At 42.6% G+C, this 24,132-nt stretch overlaps 1 protein-coding gene across 2 annotated transcripts in view; it reads right to left on the reverse strand.

Annotated features, from left to right (window-relative positions):
- Positions 1-24,132, reverse strand: part of PUS7 (pseudouridine synthase 7) — a 55,109-nt gene that overhangs the window by 18,278 nt on the left and 12,699 nt on the right. For both annotated transcript variants that reach the window (XM_064575404.1, XM_045864865.2), the window contains exons 5-9: positions 21,222-21,366; positions 13,640-13,751; positions 11,353-11,430; positions 1,266-1,394; positions 478-603 (exon numbers count right to left, since the gene is read on the reverse strand). In XM_064575404.1, coding sequence (XP_064431474.1) covers positions 478-603; positions 1,266-1,394; positions 11,353-11,430; positions 13,640-13,751; positions 21,222-21,366 — 590 coding nt within the window. The remainder of the gene's footprint in view (positions 1-477; positions 604-1,265; positions 1,395-11,352; positions 11,431-13,639; positions 13,752-21,221; positions 21,367-24,132) is intronic.

The raw sequence follows: 24,132 nt of genomic DNA on the forward strand, positions 1-24,132 counted from the left end.
TGGGTTATCAGGGATGAGAGAAAAACTTACCTTTCAGGTTATATCTTTTTTAACACTAAATTAATTAATTTTTTTTCTTTTCAAAAAATTTTTTAAAGATCTTATTTATTTGACAGAGAGACACAGTGACAGAGGGAACACAAGCAGGGGGAGTGGGAGAGGGAGAAGCAGGCCTCCCGTCAAGTAGGGAGCGCAATGCGGGGTCTCGATCCCAGGACCCTGGGATCATGACCCGAGCTGAAGGCACACACTTAACGACTGAGCCACCCAGGTGCCCCAATTTATTATTATTATTTTTGTATTAATTTGTATTATCTTAATACACAACAAAAACTAGAAGAATGCTATGGATCAGTTGATGAGACACACTGGTTCATTTGGCCCAGACATGAATAATTAAAAACAACAGCAACAAAAAGTCTTTCTTCTTTTTTTAAGTGAGCTCTTTCAGACAAAAGTTAAAAATTAAATACGCACCTTCCAACCTGGTATGTGGGGACAGCGGTAGTTCCAAATCTTTGCATTCCATAGTAGTTAATAAATCCGATCTCCTTGAGAGAGTGCATAGCTTGCTGAACTTGGTCATCAGTTCCTGTTATATTTCTGTAGGGGCCCAAGTTACCCAGAGAAGAAACTGAGTCAAACACATTCAGGGATGCAGATCATTAATGATATGGCTTGGCTTCCATGTCTTTCCCTTATTCCCTGCAGCTTTCTCTCTACCTGCTGAGGACTCTATGTTTTTTTTTTTTTTTTTAATTGTGGCAAAATATACATAACATTAAATTGACCATTTTGGCCATTTTTAGGTATACAACCTAGTGGCTTTAAGTACACCGACAACGTTGCGCAACATTGCCCACTAGCTACTTCCTGAACTTTCCACTCTTCCCAAACGGAAACCCTGTACCCATTCAACAACAGCTCCCTGTCCCCCTCTTAGGCTCCCCTGCCCCAGGTAACCCTGTTCTACTTTCTGCGTCTGTGAATTTGCCCATCCCAGCTACTGCCTACAAGCGGAGGCATGGGCTCTTCGTCTCTTAACACTGTGTTTGAAGCACGTGGCTCCTTTCCAGCAGAGGCGCCGAGTTTCGAGAGGTGAGGGGGTGTCGGTACCAATTCTCCAGCACTATTTGCTCTCCCAGCCCTTTCAGGCTCCGCTTGGCCTTCCCTCGCTGCCACACCTGCTCGAACCAGCTCACCTGGATTAGAAACTGATCCGAACAGACCCTCTCTGGTCTGCACTCCTCCCTGCAGGTCTTTACCTGAGGACAACAGTGAAGTGATTCCCTTGAAGCTCTCCCAGTTTCAGAGGGTTTTTCTGATAGCTGAAATTCCCCAGTTTAAAGTTCATCAAGCACTTGTTCAAGTGGGCAAGTCTTTGAGCGGTTATTCTAAAAAACAGAAAATAAAAAAGGAGCACAAAGAGGATCATGAAATACTGCCTGACTGAAATAGTCTCGGGCACCCAACTACAAGAAACGACAGCTCGAAACAAGACTGCACACCAAGCTATGAGGAGTGGAAACACAGGCACCACGGCAGCTGGGCTGAGCACACTTTTCATTTCCCTCTGGATTGTTCCTCCAGCAAAATGATACTGGTTCAACCTTACCGGATAGATTAACCTGGGCCACATTTATATTCATAAAGCCTCGTGTGATTTATAATGATTAATGGAACAATCATATCTACTTTTTCTGAGAGGGAAGGGGGATAATAACAGCAATCCCATACAACCGTAAAGACTGTTATTAAACGTTTTAAAGAAGAGTTAGTCCTATTTTCATCTATCAGAAAAATACTGTAATCTAACTAAGGAAACTTGAAAACATAGAAAAGAAAAACAATGCAGTTTCATCACCTGGAAAAAAAATCTGCTAATATCTAACTTTGCATTTCCTCCTGTTCTTTTTTTAAACATGTTTTATAGATAGATAGATAGAGATGGCATTCTACCACAAATGTGTAACTTACTATCATTTAAAAGGTGTAAGAATGGGGCACCTGAGTGGCTCAGTCGCCTAAGCATCTGCCTTCAGCTCAGATCATGATCCTGGGGTCCTGGGATGGAGCCCCGGGATCGTCATCGTAAAAGGAGCTTCTCCCTCTCCCTCTGCCCCTTCCCCTGCTCTCTCTTGCTCTCTCAAAAACAAAAAAAAACCCAAAAAAACCAAAAAACCTTTAAAAGGTATAAGGAAATTTTCATGAAAAATTCCTTAACTTCTTTAATAGTAATTTATGTAGAAAAACAAATTCAGAACTGAAAAACCTATGTCCGATCTCTATCCCTTGGCACCTCTCTCCACCTGCAACCCACGTTAACAGTTTATTGTGCATCCCTCCAGAAACAATTTATGTATATAGAAGCATATATGTACCTACAGTCTTCTCCCTTTCAGGAATTTTTTGGTAAGTTCTTTATATGTTGTTTATATGGAAAAATACACAACTCCTAAGTGTTCTGCTTGACGAATTTTCACCAAGTGAACACAACCATGTAACTAGCACCCAGATCCTCCCCCTCTTTTGTTACATTATAAATTGTTCAGCATCTTGCCTTTTTTTTAAAATAAGATTTATTTATTTTTAGAGAGAGAGTGCGTGAGCAGAGTAAGGGGCCGAGGGAGAGGGGAAGCAGACTCCCCGCTCAGTGGGGAGCCCGATGTGCAGGCTCGATCTCCAGACTAGGAGATCATGACCTGAGCCGAAATCAAGTGTCAGATGCTTAATTGAGCCACCCAGGAGCACCAGCATCTTGCTTTTTTTTCCACGTAAAAATGTATATCTGAGATTTGCATTATCCACACAGACTTATTTATTTATTTATTTATTTATTTATTTATTTGACAGAGAGATAGCACAAGTAGGCAGAGCGGCAGGCAGAGGGAGAGGGAGAAGCAGGCCTCCCGCCGAGCAGGGAGCCTGACGCGGGGCTCGATCCCAGGACCCTGGGACCATGACCTGAGCCGAAGGCAGACGCCCAACAACTGAGCCACCCAGGCGCCCCTCCACACAGACTTCGGAGGCTGCCGCATTCTTTGTCCAGCCGCATGGGATGGCTGCTGTCCTGCATATGTAATCCTTTTTGTGACCCCCTTTGATGGACATTTAAATTGCTATTTTGCTGTTACAAACAAGTCTAAAGCAAGTATCCTTACACATACTTCTTTGTGCATCTATACAGGTGCATGCCTGGAATAAATTCCTAGACGCGGGAGGTGTGGATTTTAAATTTTACTGCCGACTGCCCTTCAAAAAAGTTTTATCAATTTATGCTCACACCATCAACCTGTAAATGCCTACTGCCTCATCCCTGTGTCTCCTGCCATAGCCTATTATAAACCTTTCTGAGGTCTGCCAGACCATTAAAAATGCTATTTCCTTGGTTTTTATTTGCACACTTCCTATTGTGAGGTTAAACATTTCTACACATGTTGGCTGTGAACTGCCTGTTTGTCCGGTTACCTATTTTTTACCTATTTTGGATTGTTATTATTTTTCTTACTGTTTTAACAGAGTAAGGAAATCTGTCCTTTACCACACAGTTTGCAAATATTATCTCCCATTTTGTGAGTTTAGATTATTTATTTATTAAAGATTTTATTTGACAGAGAGAGAGACAGCGAGAGAGGGAACACAAGCAGGGGGAGTGGGGCAGGGAGAAGCAGGCTTCCCGCTGAGCAGGGAGCCCGATGTGGGACTTTATCCTAGGACCCCGAGATCATGACCTGAGCCGAAAGCAGACGCTTAACAACTGAGCCACCCAGGCGCCCCATTTATTTATTTATTTTTTTAAAGATTTTATTTATTTGAGAGAGAGAGAGCATGAGCTGGGGGGAGAGCTGAGCAGGGAGCCTGATGCAGGGCTCAATGCCAGGACCCTGGGATCATGACCTGAGCCAAAGGCAGACACTTAACTGACTGAGCCACCCAGGTGTCCTGAGTTTAGTTTATTTATAGTAGTTTATACGTTAGAAAATTTCCCCCCAGTTATATTTAAAAAAATTCAGAACTGGAGAAAAATGGCAACACTGTACCTTATACTTTCCAGGAGATTTACCAATTGTTAACTCCCACCCCCACCCCCGACTTTATATATCTCTTTCTAATCGATGAACACCCACACATTACACACACATGCACACACACAGACATAAATGTGAAATCTAAATACTTCACTGAACAATTCTGAGTTAGTTGCAGACATCACACCTTACCCCTAGTGGCCCCTGTGTGTGTCTCCTAGACCCCTACCCAAGCGGGTCACACTCAGAAAGCCTAACATGAATTTGACACTACTGACAGGCGGTCCACATCCACATTCACCCCATTACCCGATAACAACATTTTAAGCTCCCTGAATTCAGGATCTAACTAAGGACCACATACTGCCGTTGTGACATCCAGTTAGTGTCCACTAAGCTGCTTGGCTCGGCCCAGCCTCTGCTTTCTATTGGTATCTGACTTTTAGCAGAATCCAGGCCAGCTGTTTCCCACCGTGCCTTTACATTCGGATTTGACGATTGTTTCCTTGTGATTAGACTTAGATAAACACATTACTTAGGTGATGTGATGGCCTTTTCAGTGTATCCCAGCAAAAGGCAATAATATTCAGTTTGTCCATCACTCATGGTGATAAATTTAATCACTGGGTTAGGATGGTATGTGTTAGGCTTTTCTATTGTAAAGGGACCTTTCCTCTTAGATGGATTATCCTGTTCCCCATAGTCTTTCATCCGCCTGTTCAGGTACCCTAGGATTCTTACTACTTCAAGCAAAACTAGTGTGTTAATGTGAAAGAGTGTTTATCTCTATCTACCATTCCTTCTGCCTTAGGTGGCATTCTTCTGTAAATAAGGACTATAGGGGCGCCTGGGTGGCTCAGTTGTTAAGCATCTGCCTTCCGCTCAGGTCATAATCCCAGGGTCCTGGGATCAAGCCCCGCATCGGGCTCCCTGCTCAGCAGGAAGCCTGCTTCTCCCTCTCCCACTCCCACTCCCCCTGCTTGTGTTCCCTCTCTCGCTGTGTGTCTCTGTCAAAATAAATAAAAAAATCCTAAAAATAAATAAATAAATAAGGACTATAGAGTAAAATTTTAGTTATGTTCATGAATCTTTTTTTTTTTTTTTTTTTAACAGTTCTGGGATTTAGGATTGCCTGAGTGGCTCACTTGGTTAAGCATTTGCCTTCAATTCAGGTCGTGGGATCGAGCCCCATGTCGTCGGGCTCCCTGCTCAGTGGGGAGTCTGCTTCTCCCTCTCTGCTTGCTCTGTCAAATAAATAAAATCTTGAAAAAAAAAAAAAAGAATAGTTCTGAGGTTTAAGATATACTCAGAAAGGGTATCCCTAGCCAGAGATTTTTTTTTTTAAAGTTTCCCAAATGTAAATAGAGCACTTTTACAGTTTTATTGTTTTGTTTTGTTTTCAGTTAAAAGGGGCACTTTTCTGTTGTTTCCTTTTGGCTTACAGTAGTGATTATTTTTTATCACACCTCATTTAGAGCAGTGCTAGCCTCTGTGCGTTCACCAACACACCAATCTTCACTACTGGGGCTTTCTAAGTTTACATCGGTTGTGGAGAAAAATAAAAGACCTCAGGGCACTGCTGCTCCAGGGGCTCTGAGTGGGAGCTTCTGTTTTTCCTTCCCCAGCCCCCCTCTGATGCCAAACGTGGGCCACTTACAAAGGAGGGGGACACGGGACAGGTCATGTTGACTCAGGAAGGTCTTCCTGCTCTCGCCCCCGGCTTTAAATCATGGAGTCTCCTCATCCTAAGCAACAAGGACGTGAAGGAAAGAAGTGGGAGAGTGTTTTTCACACACAAACTGGCAACCGTGTCACAGCCAGCTATACTCAGTGGCGTGGGCTCCACATTTTAGATCAACGGGGTCACACATACCTTTCCGCTTTATGGCCTTTTGAAAAAGCAGACTGTGGACTATAAAAACTACACCAAGGACCTGGCTACAGAAAAATAAATATTTGCCCATCGGTATCCGTGTGCAGTGGCACCTGCGGCTGGTGCCGGTCTTTGACCAGCTCTGCAGGCCTCTCCCGGTGATCCTCTTTGCTTCAAGGTAAAGTTCTCTTTGTGCGGGGCGGGGGGGGGGGGGGGATCTGGCAAAGCACTGCCACTTTACCCACTCAGGGGAGACATACAAAAACGTCAGCACGGATTCTTTCATACAGTGTTGTTTTTTTTAACGTTTAAATTTTCGATTCACCTGGAATTTATTTAGAATAGGGAACTGAGGTAAGGAGCCAAATATTTTTTTTCAGATGGTTATTCAGTTATCTCAACAACATTCATTGACTCAACCATCTTTTTTCTGATTTTTTTTATTTTATTATTTTATTTTTTTTTATTTAAAGATTTTTATTTATTTATTTGAGAGAGAATGAGAGACAGAGCACGAGAGGGAAGAGGGTCAGAGGGAGAAGCAGACTCCCTGCCAAGCAGGGAGCCCGATGCGGCACTCGATCCCAGGACTCCAGGATCATGACCTGAGCCGAAGGCAGTCGCTTAACCAACTGAGCCACCCAGGTGCCCTGATTTTTTTTTTTTTTAAAGATTTTATTTATGGGGCGCCTGGGTGGCTCAGTCGTTAAGCGTCTGCCTTCGGCTCAGGTCATGATCCCAGGGTCCTGGGATTGAGCCCCACTTTGGGCTCCCTGCTCAGCAGGGAGTCAGCTTCTCCCTCTGCCCCTCCCCCCACTCATGCTTGCTCTCTCTCAAATAAATAAATCTTAAAAAAAAAAGATTCATCCATATTGTAATACCTATCAGTACTTCATTCCTTTTTATGGCTGAAGCATATTCTATTGCCTCTTCTTGAATACCTAACAGACACGTATTTCTGAATCCCACTGGCACAGCAGAAAGCAAGAGGTACACTCATTCTTATAGGATGGGTACTCCCTGAGCAGAGGTGGAATGGTGTTGACAGTATCTCCATGACACTGTTCACAGTTTTAATTCTGATCATCTTGGATAGAGCTCTACAGTTGTAAATTCATAGCGAATTCTGTGACTAACTTGGGACTACTAAAAATCTCACTTTTAAACATCAGGAGCCAACCTAAGCAACACGTTGCACAAAAAGCCTTTATTAACAAAGCCAGTGAAACACTGGCCCAGGCTCAGAAAGGAGACTGGCAGGAAGAGGCAGGAAAAGAAACAAATCATTTTGAATGAGGCTGTTCCTGCTGGAGATCCTGTTAAAATTACGAGGTGGCTGGAGAGTTACACGAAGCCGAAAGAAATGCTGCTTATCCCCAGGAATGAGCGATTCAGCAATAATTAAAACTCCCGTGTGGCAGAGTGGGTTTATCCTGTGTACCGGTTCTCACGGGAAAGGCCAACCTGCCCGGCCCAGTGTATCCATTAAGCAAACGAAGGGTGTCGCCTGCATCCGCGAGATAAGTGCTATGTGCTTTCCAAAGGCCGACACTTAGGGGTCTAATATAGTTTCTTACGAAGTCAACAGGAAGATGAGAAAAGCAGCAAAGGCTATGAAGACAGAGCAGCACTGTGATCAAGTATGACACCTGGTGGCTGACCAAGAAGAGAAATACCTTCACTCCAAATATTCAAAGATTTCACATCATATAATGCAATATAAAATAACGAGATGCCATTTCTTGACCCTCAAATTAGCAAAGGATTTAAAAAAACAAAACAAAACTGTAACACCTGTTAAGTAGGGAGGATTCTGGGGAAGTAGAATAAAGGTGACAAATTGGTACCACCTTTCCATAGGACAACTAGGCTTTGCTATTAAAAGCCTAAAACCTAGAATTTCACATTCCCTTTAAATCAGAATTCCAGTGCTAAGTTTATCTTTTTTTTTCTTATTTATTTATTTATTTATTTTTTAAAAGATGTATTTATTTATTTGAGAGAGCGAGAATGAGAGAGTACATGAGAGGGGGGAGGGTCAGAGGGAGAAGCAGGCTCCTCGCTGAGCAGGGAGCCCGATGCGGGACTCGATCCCGGGACTCCAGGATCATGACCTGAGCCGAAGGCAGTTGCTTAACCAACTGAGCCACCCAGGTGCCCTTTTTTTTTTTTTTTTTTTTAAGATTTTATTTATTTATTTGACAGAGAGAAAGCACACAAACGGGGGAGCGGCAGGCAGTGGGAGAGGGACAAGCAGGCTCCCTATTGAGTAGGGAGCCCGATGCGGGCCTCGATCCCAGGACCCTGGGATCATGACCTGAGCTGAAGGCAGATGCTTAACGACTGAGCCACCCAGGCGCCCCTCTCTGCTAAGTTTATCTTTTTTTTTTTTTTAAAGATTTTATTTATTTATTTGACACAGAGAGAGAGAGCACAAGTAGGCAGAGCAGCAGGCAGAGGGAGAGGGAGAAGCAGGCTCTCCGCTGAGCAGGGAGCCCGATGTGGGGCTTGATCCAAGGACCCTGGGATCATGACCTGAGCTGAAGGCAGCCGCCTAACCGACTGAGCCACCCAGGCGCTCCTGCTAAGTTTATCTTAATGAAGTTTTCACAGATGTGTGCCAAGATTTAGCTACCAATATGTCTGTCATGGAATTGTTTATAATAGCAAGAAATGGGAAACAATGTCAATATCCAAAAATACAGTAACAATCCAGAAATTAGGATTCACCATATTTTAAATATCTTTTGCATTTTATATAAATATTTTGGCTCACAAGGAAAAAAGAATCCCCCCAAAAAAATATACCAAGCTGTGAACAAGGCAATCTCTGAAGGAGTACAATTATGGCAGAACTTTTATTTTCCACCTCATTCCTTCTGTGAGGAAAATAAAACAACTAACTTATTTATTTAATTTTAGAAAGATGTTTTTATGTAATCTCCACACCCAGCACCGGTCTCAAACTCACAACCCGGAGATCAAGAGTCACATGCTCTCATGACTTAGCCAGCCAGGTGCTCCCGAACTTACTATTTTTTTTAACTTATTTTTAAATTTGGGTGAAAAAAACTGCAGAACCAGCCAGAAAGCACAGGAGTTGACTACAACGATATTTGAGATACAGAGGATGGAAACACCTGAATCCTTGAGCCACTGCTGTTCCCCCAACCCTTCAGAGTTTCTGGCTAGCCCACTGGCCCCACTACCCACAGAGGTGATTTCAAATCTTCACACTCTTTTCAAGTTCCCTTCCCCACTCCTGCCCCACCCCCCTGCTCTCAGCAGATGACTCCACATTTTGTGCATCACAGGAAGAAAAAGAACAGGCCACCGTGTAGGAACATCTTCAGGGATCTCCGGCCGCTCTCTTTCAAACACATTCATACACACTGTTAGTGGAGTCACGGAGAGATGTTCTTACTTTGCTTTCATGACACAACATACCTCCCTAAGGTCAAGGAGGAAAAGGGCTGGAAAATCCATTAGGATGCAACCAGATGCTTAATCCCAACACCATTTCAAGTGAATCAAAATAGTCGTGGGAAAGAAGCAGACTATAGGGGATTGTAGGGTAAAGAGGAGAGGCCACCTCACATTCTTTATGAAAAGATAAGCATATGTATTTAAATATATGTATTTAAGTGGGGACAGCAAGCACAGATGACTTCATTTGTCATTACAGTATAATTAACGTGCGGTAAACTGTACATATTCAAAATGTACAAGATTTGGGACGCCTGGGTGGCTCAGTCAGTTAAGCGACTGCCTTCAGCTCAGGTCATGATCCCAGAGTCCTGGGATCAAGCCTCGCATCGGGCTCCCTGCTCCACGGGGAGCCTGCTTCTCCCTCTCCCTCTGCCTGCTGCTCCCCCTGTTTGTGTTCTCTGTGACAAATAAATAAAATCTTAAAAAAATGTACAAGATTTACCATGTGAGTAAGCCCATGAAACCATCACCATATTCAAGATAACGAACATACGCATAACCCTCAGAAGTTTCCTCCAGCCCCTGTATTTCTCCCTCCCACCACTCCTTACCACGGGGGGTGGGGGTGGGGGGTTGTGTGTGTGTGTGTGTGTACACACACACATAAGACAAAAGCCTGAATTTGTCTGACTTCACGAGGCTATAAATTCATCTCTTCCCCTTCCTTTCAATAGACTGTGTAGGTTCAGAGGCCCCAGGAAACGGCAATAGCCCCGATCTCCAGGGTCACCCACCTGCTCCAGTCACAACCCCTACTCCTGCCTCTCCACACAACCCTGTCTATTTTAGATCATGGTCAAGTCCAAGATACTCACCATGACCTACAGGGCCTGAGGATCCTGATTTCTTGCTAGCTCCCACAAGACTAAAGTACCTGCCAGGTACCAAATGTGCTGTGCTCCCCAACTCCTTTCCAGCATCTTTTCACGAGGTATTTTCTTGGTTCAAACAAGCAACCCTAGACCCTCCATAGCCCTAGGAAACTCCTACTCATCCTTCCAGAATCTAGACCAGTGGTTCTCAACCATAGGAGATTTTGCCCTTCAAGGGACATTTGGCAAAGTGTGGAGACATTTCTGGTTGTCACAACTGAAGGTGGAGGGCTAAGGGGGGGGATGCTACTGACATCTAGTGGGTAGAGCCCAGGGCTGCTGCTAAATGCCCTACGATGGCACAGGATGGCCCCCACAACAACGAATTATCCACTCCAAACTGCCGTTGGTGAAGGCGGAGAGGCGTTGATTAGATTAAAACTCCAGCATCCCATTTTATGTGAAACCCTTCCCTGGCCTGCCCTAATTCCCCCAGCATACCTGTATTTTAGCATTTATCTCACTGTGTGATAAGCTCTGATTTACTTGTCTGTCTGCTCCATTAAATTATAATTGCTTCAAATGCACAGACCATCTTTTCATCTGTATATCCCCAGTGTGTAACAAAAGAGCTCACTGTTTTGTAATTAAATTTTAAATAACTTATATTTAATAATGAATGAACACAAAAGGACGGAGAGAAGGAAGCACTTATTCTCTTGGCTCTACCACAAAAATCCTTTAAAAATCACACAAACGATACCTGTTTCCTCCAAAAAACATTAGGAAATACAGATACGCAAGAAGAAAAAAAATTATTTTTTGAATAGGCAGAGGCACCATTTAAAGAGAGAAGAGACAGGGGCGCTTGGGTGGTTCGGTTAAGCATCCGACTCTTGATTTCAGTTCAGGTCATGATCTCAGGGTCATGAGGTCAAAAGCCTTGCATCAGGCTTGCGCTCAGTGTGGAGTCTGCTTGTGCCTCTCCCTCTGCTCCCCCCTCCCTACACTCTCTCTCTCTCAAATAAATAAAAATCTCAAAGAAAAAAAAAAAAAGAGGGAAGAGATAAACCCCACAGCAAATCTGAGAACCGTGGAAGGTGGTGCTAGGGTTTCTGTGAACAAATCCCGACATGTACGTGGTACTTACTTGAGAACAGCAATCTCTTGAACGGTTATGGCCCTTTTATCTTTGGTTCCCATGTAGGAGAATATGTTTGGTTTGACTCTGGTAAGACAAAAACAAAACCATATGAAGTTGCACACCATTAGGAAATCGTATTTCTCATGCTTTAAGGTTCAAAGTAAATAAAATCATAACAGGGGCGCCTGGGTGGCTCAGTTGGTTAAGCGACTGCCTTCGGCTCAGGTCATGATCCCAGGGTCCTGGGATCGAGTCCCGCATCGAGCTCTCTGCTCCTTGGGAGCCTGCTTCTCCCTCTGCCTCTCTCTCTCTGTCTCTCATGAATAAATAAATAAAAATCTTAAAAAAAAAAAAAAATATACCCAGGAAGGGGCGCCTGGGTGGCTCAGTTGGTTGGGCGACTGCCTTCAGCTCAGGTCATGATCCTGGAGTCCCGGGATCGAGTCCCGCATCGGGCTCCCTGCTTGGCAGGGAGTCTGCTTCTCCCTCTGACCCTCCTCCCTCTCATGCTCTCTGTCTCTCATTCTCTCTCTCTCAAATAAATAAATAAAATCTTAAAAAAAAAAAAAATACAAATCTTAAAAAAAAAAAAATGTACCCAGGAAAACATAATATGCCAAGCTAAGGAAGTAAATGATGCCTCGACAGCAACCTTCTTAGCAGGGCTTGACTTAGCATGTTTGTGGCTATGAGTGAAAACCTGCCATTGGAAGACCTGGCTAGCCAGTAGCCAGTAACCAAAAGGAAACAACGTACTTCCTATCGATCACAGGCCATTCATTGGGTGACACGAAAGTGAAGGTAAAGAGAGGCTCATTCTAGATATATAATGGACCACTCTGAAAATTTTATTATCTTCAGTTTTTAAAACGTTAATAATGTGAATTTTCCATAAATACATGCTATTTCTTTGCATAAAAAACCCCAAATACTAAAATAGGGATCTGAATAGTTCTGATATAAAGATCTAAGTAAGCTAGTTAACAAAGAAGTATTTTATAGAAACTGCTCCACATGAAAAGGAAAATGACAGGACAAATTTCTTGAACTCTGAGCGCTCCCCAACTGCAGAGCTCAGAGGAAGTCCCTCCGCAGTGGTCTATCCTCCCAGGATCAGGTACAGACAAACCCCGACTCTCTCCCAGAGAGCTAGCAACTAGAGTAAAATATAATGTCCCTTATAGAGTACTGCACCCTACTGACTGAAATATGGCCCTACTGACCCTAACCCCCAGTACCTCAGAATGTAGCTGCACTTAGAGAGGGCCTTTAAAGACATGGTTCAGTTAGAATGAGGCTGCTGGGTGGGCCCTTATCCGATCTGTTCCAGTAAGAAGAGAAAATGTGGACACACAGACGCCGGGGACACACATGGAGGGAAGACCACGGGAGGACACAGAGAGAAGGTGGCCATCTATAAGCCACGGAGAAGCCTCAGAAAAAAACCAAAACCTGCCAACACCTTGATCCTGGGACTCCTCGTCTCCAGAGCTGTGAGAAAATCGGTGTCTGTTATCGAAACCTCCCAGTCTATGATATTTTCTTATGGCAGCCCCAGCAAACTGACACACTGTCCACCATGTTTAAACTGGGTTAAATATATATCAGAAAGTAAACTTCCAGTGCACACAGATTGGCTGCGGTGCCTGTACCCATGACTGAAAAACAATTCTACGGCACCTGGCCCATCCTCAGAGACTCAAACTGCATTATCTGCATTCCCAGGAGGAAATCCTACTGGTTTCAAGTTTTCAATCAAGTCAGTCTCCAAGAATTAGTTTACAATCTAGTTAAACAAATCCCTGCCAACACATCAAAGTGTAGGCTTTCTAGGAAGCAAGTTAATTTTTTATTTTCAGCTGGATGGACCAACATGTGAACTATTCATTTGTAGAATTTCCATCTTGAATCACAATATGCATGGAGGTAAAAAAAAAAAAAAATTAATTCACCTATTGTCTAAGGAAACTGGGGGGCACATTTACTATCCGTTTGCCTATTTTCCCGCCTTTTTTTTTTTTTAAAGATCTTATTTATTTATTTGACGGAGAGAGAGTGAGTGAGAGCAGGAACACAAACAGGGAGAGTGGGAGAGGGAGAAGCAGGCTCCCCACTGGGCAGGGAACCCGATGCGGGGCTCGATCCCAGGACCCTGGGATCATGACCTGAGCCGAAGGCAGATGCTTAACGACTAAGCCACCCAGATGCCCCCTGCTCCTTTCTCATTAGCACAGAAAGAGAATAATAATTCCCATGTTGTCATTTTGTGTCAGCACAAGAACAAGATACTAACCGTAAATATTTGGACAGCACATTAATAGCATCCATGGTGTCTTTGTTTTCCTTGTACAGTACAAAGTGGCAGTAACTTCCTCTAGATTTTGGCCAAGAATGTTTTCTTGGATCTTAAAAACAAAAAAATTAAATGTTATATAGACCATAACAAAAGTGATCTAAGCTTTAGCTTATGAAACCTACAAGGTCATTTTTTGCTAGAGAACCTCTGAGTGAGAAATCCAATCTAGTCTGACAAGAAATACATGTTAAGTGGTTACAGCTGTGTGGACTACAGGTATTACACTTCCTGCGACTGGAGACTCAACATTATCTGTCCACATTCACAATCAAAAGCTGAAAGGCAGGCAGTGTGACAAATGAGTAAGACTACCAGGCAATCCTCACACAGAGGGGTCCACCCCCCCCCCAGTGCGTTTACTTCACAAGCGTGCATCTTGTAGGTGGGTAACTGGCTTTCTAGAACACACGTGGTCCAGAGGAAAAGAGCACTCCAGTAGGAATCTGTAAGCCTTGCCTCATATCCCAAGCCGGGAGTTCACACATACAGGCTGGATGCCTCAGCAAGGATGGGGATAAAGCTTGTGAGGAGTTGCCTAAGTGACAGGTTCAAGTTTCCCAAAGGCCGCTTCCTTCACAAAAGTTGAGTTAATCCTGGGTGGTTTACAAATTTTTACCTGACAGAGAGCACGCCTAGCATTCAAAACGGAATGGTCATTATTCTTGGGGGAAAAGGAGATTCTAAAAATTAAGCCAGGTTAAATGTCAACTTTCAATGTGAACTTCTGAACTACAGTTACTTTGGTTCTGCAACTTTCTGAAACTGACCAACATGTCCGGGCTTTGGAGAACCTTTAAAAAAGTGTTCTTTTAAATGGACATTTTAATTGTACTATCATCTAGAGATATATTAAAAAAAAATTAGGATTTAAACTTTAATTTTGAAAAATCAACATATTTTGGGAAAAATACGTAAGCCACAACCCCACTTCCAGATGCTGCACAATAATACTCCTGAGTCTTGAGCGACACAGAGCTGCAACTGTTATCTGAACACATCAAATTCACTTATTTCTGTAACTCCATGAAATAAAAACTGTGAAAAAATACTTCATAGAATCCCTAGAATCTTCTTCTTCTAAAAATGTTCCTTTGTCTTTGTCCCTAAAATAATCCTTAGCATGAACTCATGAATCCGTCCTCTTCAGAGACATGAGAAACTTCTGGTACTGAAGTTGCTGGTACACTTGGCTTTGTCAAGGCAAAAAGCACTCTTGATAGGTCAGTTATTTACACTACAACGTAAAGAACAAACGAATCAATAAATCATCTTGGAAAACTGCCATAGCATGTATGCTCAGTGAACTGCTTTTCCTTTCTGAAGGAATAAATATGAATGTGAGTCTCTTCTGTCTGGGAGAACAAAAATATTACAAGTATTTCTTTGGCTCTTCATGTGAATTCCTCATAACTCATCCTCCGAAAATTATGAATAAGAGTATTATTTTTGGCTTTCCTTCCAGCTCACCAGTTAAGCAAAATTTTCTTCTACTTAGCACTTGGGAGAAAAATCATTGGCATTTCATTTTCTCTACATGAAACACCAACCGCTCTTACCTGCTGCAGTTCTGACCTCTGTCCAAATGCACAGCATAGAGAGCACAAGAGAGCAATGTTTAATTTATAATAATATTAAAGTGCTTTAGAGGTGAACATGCAAATGATCGCATGGAAAGTTTCTACCAAGGACTGCTACAACACCTGGTAGTTATGTGGTGGGTTAACAGCCATTCAGACATTAACAATGGAATGTTGCAGAGGCAAACAATGAATGAGGAGATAACTCACCTACAGGTACCAGCCTCCCTGTCTCAGTCTCCTCACAAGGCCATGTCAGTTCATCCTCAAAGCTGCACTGTCCATACCCACAGGACGCAGCACAAGGTTTACAACTGAATACAATATGTTGTCTACCTGACACTAATATTACCCTGCATGTCAGCTGGAATTTAAATAAAATCTTAAAAAAAAAAAAAAAGACCTAATACAAAATGCTTCCCCATCTAGAGATTTGTTTTCACAAAGTGCTACTTGTTATTATCTTTTGGTGGTGACACTGCATGTAATTATTGCTTTGCTTTGTGTTTTTTGGAGTTTTATGAGTTTCCTGCATTGAGTTATAAAGACTTTTTTATTTGATAAAAATTTGAAAAATCATTACAGAAAACAGTACTTGAACTGATAAATTAAAAGGGATTTGAGATGATTTAAGAGACTTATCTATTTATACAAATGTAGGGATCCAAAGGGGTATGTGCACCCCGATGTTTATAGCAGCAATGTCCACAATAGCCAAACTGTGGAAAGAGCCAAGATGTCCATCGACAGATGAATGGATAAAGAAGGTGTGGTATATATATACAATGGAATATTATGCAGCCATCAAAAGGAATGAAATCTTGCCATTTGCAACGACGTGGATGCAACTGGAGAGTCTTATGCTGAGCGAAATAAGTCAATCAGAGAAAGACATGTATCATATGACCTCACTGATATGAGGAATTCTTAATCTCAGGAAACAAACTGAGGGTTGCTGGAGTGGTGGAGGGTGGGAGGGATGGGGTGGCTGGGTGATAGACACTGGGGAGGGTATGTGCTATGGTGAGCGCTGTGAATTGTGCAAGACTGTTGAATCACAGATCTGTACCTCTGAAATAAATAATACATTATATATTTTAAAAAAAAGATGATAGCAGGAGGGGAAGAATGAAGGGGGGGAATCGGAGGAGGATATGAACCATGAGAGACGATGGACTCTGAGAAACAAACTGAGCATTTTAGAGGGGAGGCGGGTGGGGGGATGGGTTAGCCTGGTGATGGGTATTAAAGAGGGCACGTACTGCATGGAGCACTGGGTGTTATACGCAAACAATGAATCATGGAACGCTACATCAAAAACTAACAATGTAATGTATGGTGATTAACATAACATAAAAAAAAGAGACTTATCTATTTAATGCAATGTTCAGACCTTATTTGTATCATTGTTTGACAAGTCATCTATTGTAAAAGACATTTTTGAGACAACAAGGGAAAAACTGAACATGTACTGGGTATTAGATATTAAGAAATTACTGTTCGTTATGTAGGATGTGATAATGGTTTGGGTTTTAGTCCTTACTGCTAAATACACACTGAAGTATTTATGAGTGAAATGAAGAGCTGCGTAGAATTCTCTTTAAAACACTCCACAAGAAAAATAAGTGGGAGGAAAAGATCAAACAGAAACAACAAAATGTTAATAATCTTGAAGGTGGTTGGTGGTTACACAGTGGTTAATACAGTACACTCTGTGTGCCTGTTTGAAAATGTCCGTAATAAAAAGTTAAAAAAAACTTGTGATCAGAATTGATGAAGTAGAACTCTATCTGTCCTTCATGGCCCCCTCAGGAACATTCCCAATCAACTATAATGGTGAGAAATAAATGAAGCCACAAGGCTAAAAAACTAAATGCTATTATACCTTAAGAGAAACCATGACAACTGAGTATGAGTTTTGGCTCACAAGCATGCATCTTTTATTAGCAAATCCAAGCACTGAGCATGCATACAATTATCTCCTCTGTCAATAACAGATACGAGGATTCTTTTTCTAAGTGCACTCAGTATACAAAATAGTAAGCATATGCATTAGTTAACTGGGAATATTTTGAATAATGGAAAAATCAATGAGACTCAACTTATTCTGGGCAATTTGACTTTCTAAAACTCCAAATCCTTAGAATGCTAAGTAGCGTGTATGTAGCTTTATAATTTAAGAGAATTTAAAATGACTTTTTTGAGACACACTGATTTAAAATGCGAATGCAAAGAATTCTCAGGCTGAGATCACAGGAAGCAACCTTCTGATGGTCTGATATGGCAGTGCCAGTCCAGTAGAAATAGAAACCAGAGAGAAAAAGAAACCAAATTCAGGAAGGTTCAGGTATTGAGCAGAGATCCTCATGAATAAGGAAGGAAAAATGTAGCTCGAGAAAGATGACAGGATGGGGTAGCATGCAGAACATTCTTTCCTTCCTATTCAAGGCCATTTCCAGGACTGCATCCCTGCACACCGACCTTCCAGCTTCCTCAGGATCCTGAGCCAACCACTATCATTCTCCTCCCAGAATTTCTGCCCGCCCTCTCCACTGGCTCTTTCCCTTTAAGATATCAATATGCCCGGGGCTCTTCCATTTTATTTTATTTTTCATTTATTTATTATTTTTTTATAAAGATTTTATTTATTTATTTGACAGAGAGAGAGAGCGAGAGCAGGAACATAAGCAGGGGGAGTGGGAGAGGGAGAAGCAGGCTTCCTGCCGAGCCGGGAGCCCGATGTGGGACTCGATCCCAGGACCGTGGGATCATGACCTGAGCCGAAGGCAGACGCTTAACGACTGAGCCACCCAGGCGCCCGGGGCTTTTCCATTTTAAAAGTCAAACTTATGCCTTCCTCTCAACCATGGTGCTTTCCTTTCTCCTTCTCTTTACAGCTTATTTTTTTTAAGTTTATTTATTTAAGTAATCTCTACCCCCAACGTGGGGCTCAAACTCATGACCCTGAGATCAAGAGCCGCATGCTCCTCCAACTGAGCCAGCCAGGGGCACCTTTACTTCGAACAGCATTCCGTAATTAGTGCCTTCCATCTCAGCCTGCGGTGTAAACTGGTTTCCAACCCTATTCTACTAGAGCTTCTATGGCAAACACACCAATGATATCCATGTGGCTAAAAACTGATGGATATATTTCAGAGTTCTTATCTTACTAGACCCATCTGTATATTTTCCACTGCTAATCACTTTATCGGCATTCCCTCTTCCTGTGGATTCCACACCACCAGTCTCTCCTGGAGAGTTTCCTTTTTATCTGTCTGGCCCTTCCTCTGGCATCTCTGTGGAATTGCTTGATCTGGGTTTCCCTGCTGGGGCCCATTCATTTCAGAAAGTATGGAGGAACCTCTATACAACACATGGTAAATTTTTTTCTTTTCTTTTTTTTTACTTAAGTCTTTTTAAAAGGACGTTCTTAGAGGCATCTGGAATATATACTATCTGAAAATATGAATTAGTTTACCTGATTACATGGCTCATAATAATTACATGATATTTTCAGAAAAATACCATAAGCATGGTTTGGTAGGTGAATCAAGGGGCCGTCTATCAGACAGGATTAACAAACAACATAGTATTGGCGTCAAAACAGCTGGTAATTTGTGGTGTTTGGGCACCATGATTTAGAATCCACCATGCCTATGTTTTAGGATGCATGGCTCTAGTTGAGAAAAGTTTAGGTGAGAATATTGCAATCTGCTAGATAATGCATGTAACAATCTGTACCAGGGTATGGTAGGAAAGGAGATCTAAAAACACTATAAACTTAGTTTTGCAATAAAGCTTTAGAAGCTAATTTATTCATATGCTAGTCAAGGTAGCCCAAAAGGATAAGCTATAGTTGGTACTGGATTCTATTTGCCGGGTCATGAAGTGTAGTCTCTGGATCCCAGCTCTCCCAACTTTTCCAATGGTGTTTAACTAAGGCACTCTCAGTGCTGGGTAGGTGGATCTGCAAGTGATGAACACAGGCCCTCCAGTGTCTGTCTGGGTCTATGAGGAGGTGGGAGAGAACAGCTCAGACCTCTAGTCCACTTTGATCAAATGCCAAAACACCTCAAGCCCAAGAGGTTTAGAACTCTATGCAAGTGATAATCCAATGTGACCTGCCTTCATGCTTCCTCCTAAAGTGAGAATTCCTATTTTACTGAAGATGTGCAAAGGAAATACAGAGGGTGGTTCATGTCCTACAGAGCTCAGCATCTCACCTGAGAAATTGTAAGGAAATTTTTTATTTGGAAAAAAAGGAAGGTGGGTACGGCTTAAGCGTAGAAAATGTGGATAAAGACAGAATGTAAGAGAGCTGGTACCACTCACTTGAGGGGGAAGGGGGAACTGTAAGGGCCACCGTGGCGTGCAAATGAATGCCCTAACACCCCTCCCTGCAATCACAAAAGCAGGCATCCTCTAAGAAAGAAAGATCATTTCCAAGAAGCAGTCAGTAAAAACAATACAGGTTTTGCCACTCTGCTTCCTCATCACCACACTCAGCAGAATTAAGACCTTGCCTTGGAAGGAGGGCGGCTGACCAACGTGGATTGCCTCTCTACAAGGAACAGCTCATTAGCAGCCATCCTCAGCCTGGGCTCCTTGAGAGAATTGAGACTGAATGCACCACGGCACCCTCTCTACATCTAGGATAGTTATCAGCCATCTGCCAATCTTGGGAGAAGGCAAAAAAAAAGTCACTCAAATCACTTTCCACTGGGATTAATGCTCATGAACAGCCCTGGCTGGAGTACTATTTTATACTGTGACTCAGACATCAAAGAAATGTACAGCAACCAAGCCATTAGTGTGTGGTTTGAGGAGTGATTAACAACCCATGCCCTCAGCCGTTCCAGAACACATCATCTCTTTTTCTTTGTGGTATCCACTGAGAAGTGGCCTCCAATGTCCACCTTCTTCTCCCTACCTGCTCAAGATTTCGGATTTCTGTGTCACTATCCAGACTTACTGAATGGACGACGTTATTTTTTTCAGGCACCGCTAAACCTTATTTCTGCTCCCATTTTTCTTATACTGCCCTCATTTCACTAGAATCATAGTTACAATTAAGGTTTCATCCATTCACAGCGATAACCTACAAGAATACTAACTCAAGTACTAATAGCATGAATAGTCTTTTGTTACACAGTCTTGGAGTTTTGCTCTGACAAATGTATCTAGAAATAACTGTTCCCTAATAGAAGCCATCAAGGGTAGGGAACGAGGGTGAGGAAATATCTTTTTCCCACTGTCATTTTCATTACGGTTTTGTCTGCTGATTTGGCAGGTAAAAGAAGAAAAATGACCTAATTTTTCTTAAGGTCATATGCAAGTAGAAATTTTCATGGCTGTAGAAAACATATTAGAGCATAAATATCAAAGAGATTCACTGACAACACACTTGTTTCAGATGAATGATTTACAACGAAACAGGAGCATGGGCGAAGGGGCGCTTTCCCGTATATTCCATATTTTTTTTTTACATGTGGTGGAAAAACTCACAGTTGGAAAGCAGCAGCTCATCCAATATAGGGACTTTGCAGAAAATATGCCACCGGGATTTTGGGTTCATCTGAAAGCGTTCTTTCCTCCATTAAGACACAGAATGAGCAATAGCCTTCCATTTTCTTCTTGAATTACCACTGAGCCCATTCTGCTCTTCAGGGAACATATCAAATTCCTAGGACTGTCTCTTAGGCACCACTGTAACTAGGGCAAATCTTGACTCCCACAGGAGCCCTAGTGCTCCTACCACACAGTCTGCAGGACTGATGTGAATGTGAAAGCTATTATCCACCTTCTCTGAAGGAGTGACACTATCACTATCCTCTCGGGCCTAACAGCCAAGTAGCCCTGAAACATGAACAGGCCCAGAGCAGAAGTGGGATGCCATCCGTGGCCACGGGACAGAAGAAATGCCAGGTCACTCGCACACTTACTTGCCAGAGCCTTTTTCCCAGCTGCATGGTAGGCTACAATATATTTCTTCCCCTCTCTGTCCTCTGTTTTTGTCTCTAATCCTGGAAACAGAGATTTAATCGCTTGATGGATGACGGTTCTTTTCTCTTTGGTGTCCTCAATAACCTATTAAAGACAGACATAATGCAACTACTGGTTTAACAAACATCAAATAGGGAGATAATACTAATGAGTCAGTAAAAACATGAGTCATGTTATCAACTGTGCAAAGTAACAGAAGTCCATGGGTAGGATTTCAGGATCTTTCAGAGCTTCGTGATGCTGCACGTCTTAAGAGCCCGTTTACTGAGCATGACCATCTGCCAGGCACTGTACCAAGAACTTTGTAGTCATCAGCTTATTTAATCCTCATCATCTCCTTACCATGCCACCCCTACACCTACCTGGAGAGAAGGAAAACAAGCTTGAGAGAAGTGAAAGAATGTGTCCCGGGTCACACAGCTGGAGGACAGTGGCGCCAGATGTGAAATCCGGCTGTGTGACTCGGGAGGCTCCCATCACCGACACTCCCGCTCAGGGCTCACAGACGGCAATGTCGGCAAGCTAGGCCATTTGGGAGGTCAGAAACTCAACTCCCTTGAACAGTCCAATCTACAACTGCCCCACAAGGAATCCTATTTTATACTGAATTATTTTTTTTTATTTTAATTTTTTTTTTAAAGATTTCATTTATTTGACAGAGAGAGACAGAGCGAGAGAGGGAACACAAGCAGGGGGAGTGGGAGAGGGAGAAGCAGACCCCCCGCTGAGCAGGGAGCCCGATGCAGGGCTCGACCCAGGACCCTGGTATCATAACCTGAGCCGAAGGCAGACGCTCAACGACTGAGCCACCCAGGCGCCCCTATACTGAATTATTTTATAATGACATTCTAAGCACATTCGTTCACAATAAAAAATAAAATCAACATCAAGAAAACTGATACTTATTAGCTATAGAACTATTGTTCAGGGTGCCTGGGTGGCTCAGTCTGTTAAGCGTCTGACTCTTGATTTCGGCTCAGATCATGATCTCAGGGTCATGGGACCGAGCCCCACGTCGGGCTCCAGCTCTGCACTGGGTATGGAGTCTACGTAAGATTCTCTCCTTCTGCCCCTCCCCTCCACCCAGTGCTGCACACATGTTCTCTCTCTCTCTTAAAACAACAACAACAACAACAAAACTGTTGTTCAATTTCTGAATGTGTCTCACACTAAGAAATACATTTCACATCTGGATTCAACAGCCAGAAATATGCATGTATATATGCCTTGCTAAAGACCTAAAAAAAATTACGAAAACAGTATTTATCCTTAATGTGTACAATGCACTGTTATTTCCTATTTTATCGTATTGCATTTACACAAATGTTGGTTAAGATCTACTAAACTGATTCCACGATCCACTGAGGATTGCAACCTGCAAGTTGAAAAACACCAGGATACACTAAACTACTTGTTAAACTTAATATTTTAGTAAAATTAAAAATGTAAAACAAAACAAACTACATTATAATTACAGACATGTGACATTTTCATAACAAAAATGAGTCTAGGGGCGCCTGGGTGGCTCAGTCGTTAAGCGTCTGCCTTCGGCTCAGGTCATGATCCCAGGGTCCTGGGATCGAACCCCACATCAGGCTCCCTGCTCCGCGGGCAGCCTGCTTCTCCCTCTCCCACTTCCCCTGCTTGTGTTCCCTCTCTCGCTGTGTCTCTCCCTGTCAAATAAATAAAATCTTAAAAAAAAAAAATGAGTCTAGATCTGGTATTTACTGAGAACACTGAGTTGGAATCAAACTTTGTGCATATGACTGAATACACAGTTAGACTTCAAAAATTCGGCAAGTCTGTCCTCATTTTACAAACAAGGAAACTTGCCCAGGGTTTATTTTTAAAGGTACAAACTTTGAGTAGATGGCATAACTATAGTTTTTCAGATGACAGCAAATTTTGCCATCTACGCAGGAAAATGCACGTTATGGGGCTGAGATCCGCCATGGTGCTGCATAACCAAGAGAAACCTGGACCATCCTTCTAGACTGCTCTCAAAAATAATTCTTTGTTTTCTCTTTGGCATTGCTGAAGATTTTGTCCATAGGTAAATTCAGTAATTGATGAACCCTAAAATTATAATGTTACATACCTTTGGGACATTTAGGTGGAGGGGAAGAGGAGATATGGGTTGGGGGCAAATAATGAAGTCTGAAAAGTTATGGTAAGCTCTTGTTAACTGGGAGCGATGGAAGGGGGAATTTTATTTTTTATTTTTATTTTTTTTAAAGATTTTATTTATTTATTTGGCAGAGAGAGACACAGTGAGAGAGGGAACACAAGCAGGGAGAGTGGGAGAGGGAGAAGCAGGCTTCCCACTGAGCAGGGAGCCCGATGTGGGGCTCGATCCCAGGACCCTGGGATCATGACCTGAGCCGAAGGCAGGCGCTTAACGACTGAGCCACCCAGGCACCCCGGAAGGGGGAATTTTAGACAACCCCAAATCAAGAAGGTCATTAAACTATGGTACAAAAGCAATTTAACATAAACTTAAAATTCTAAAAATCTTATCACCTAGAGCTGCTCTGTCCCATACGGCAGCCCCGAGCCACACAGATGGTAACTGAGCATGTGGCTAGTCTGAACTGAGCTATGTTACCAGCATAAAAGAACGCCGGATCCTGACGACTAAGTAGGAAAAAAAAAAAAAAAGAATGTAAAACATCTCATTTGTAATTAAAAAAATATATTGATTATGTATTGAAATGATATTTTATATTATTTTTTTAAGATTTATTTATTTACTCTAGAGAGAAAAAATGTGAGAGGGAGCGACAGCAAGGGTTGGGAAGGGCAGGAGAGGGAGAATGTCAAGCAGACTCCCAGCTGAGTGCAGAGCCCAAC

Source organism: Mirounga angustirostris, unplaced genomic scaffold (genome assembly GCF_029215605.1).
Source record: "Mirounga angustirostris isolate CCGP_5_RB_7025 unplaced genomic scaffold, mMirAng1.0.hap1 SCAF_12, whole genome shotgun sequence".
Taxonomy (NCBI): domain Eukaryota; kingdom Metazoa; phylum Chordata; class Mammalia; order Carnivora; family Phocidae; genus Mirounga; species Mirounga angustirostris.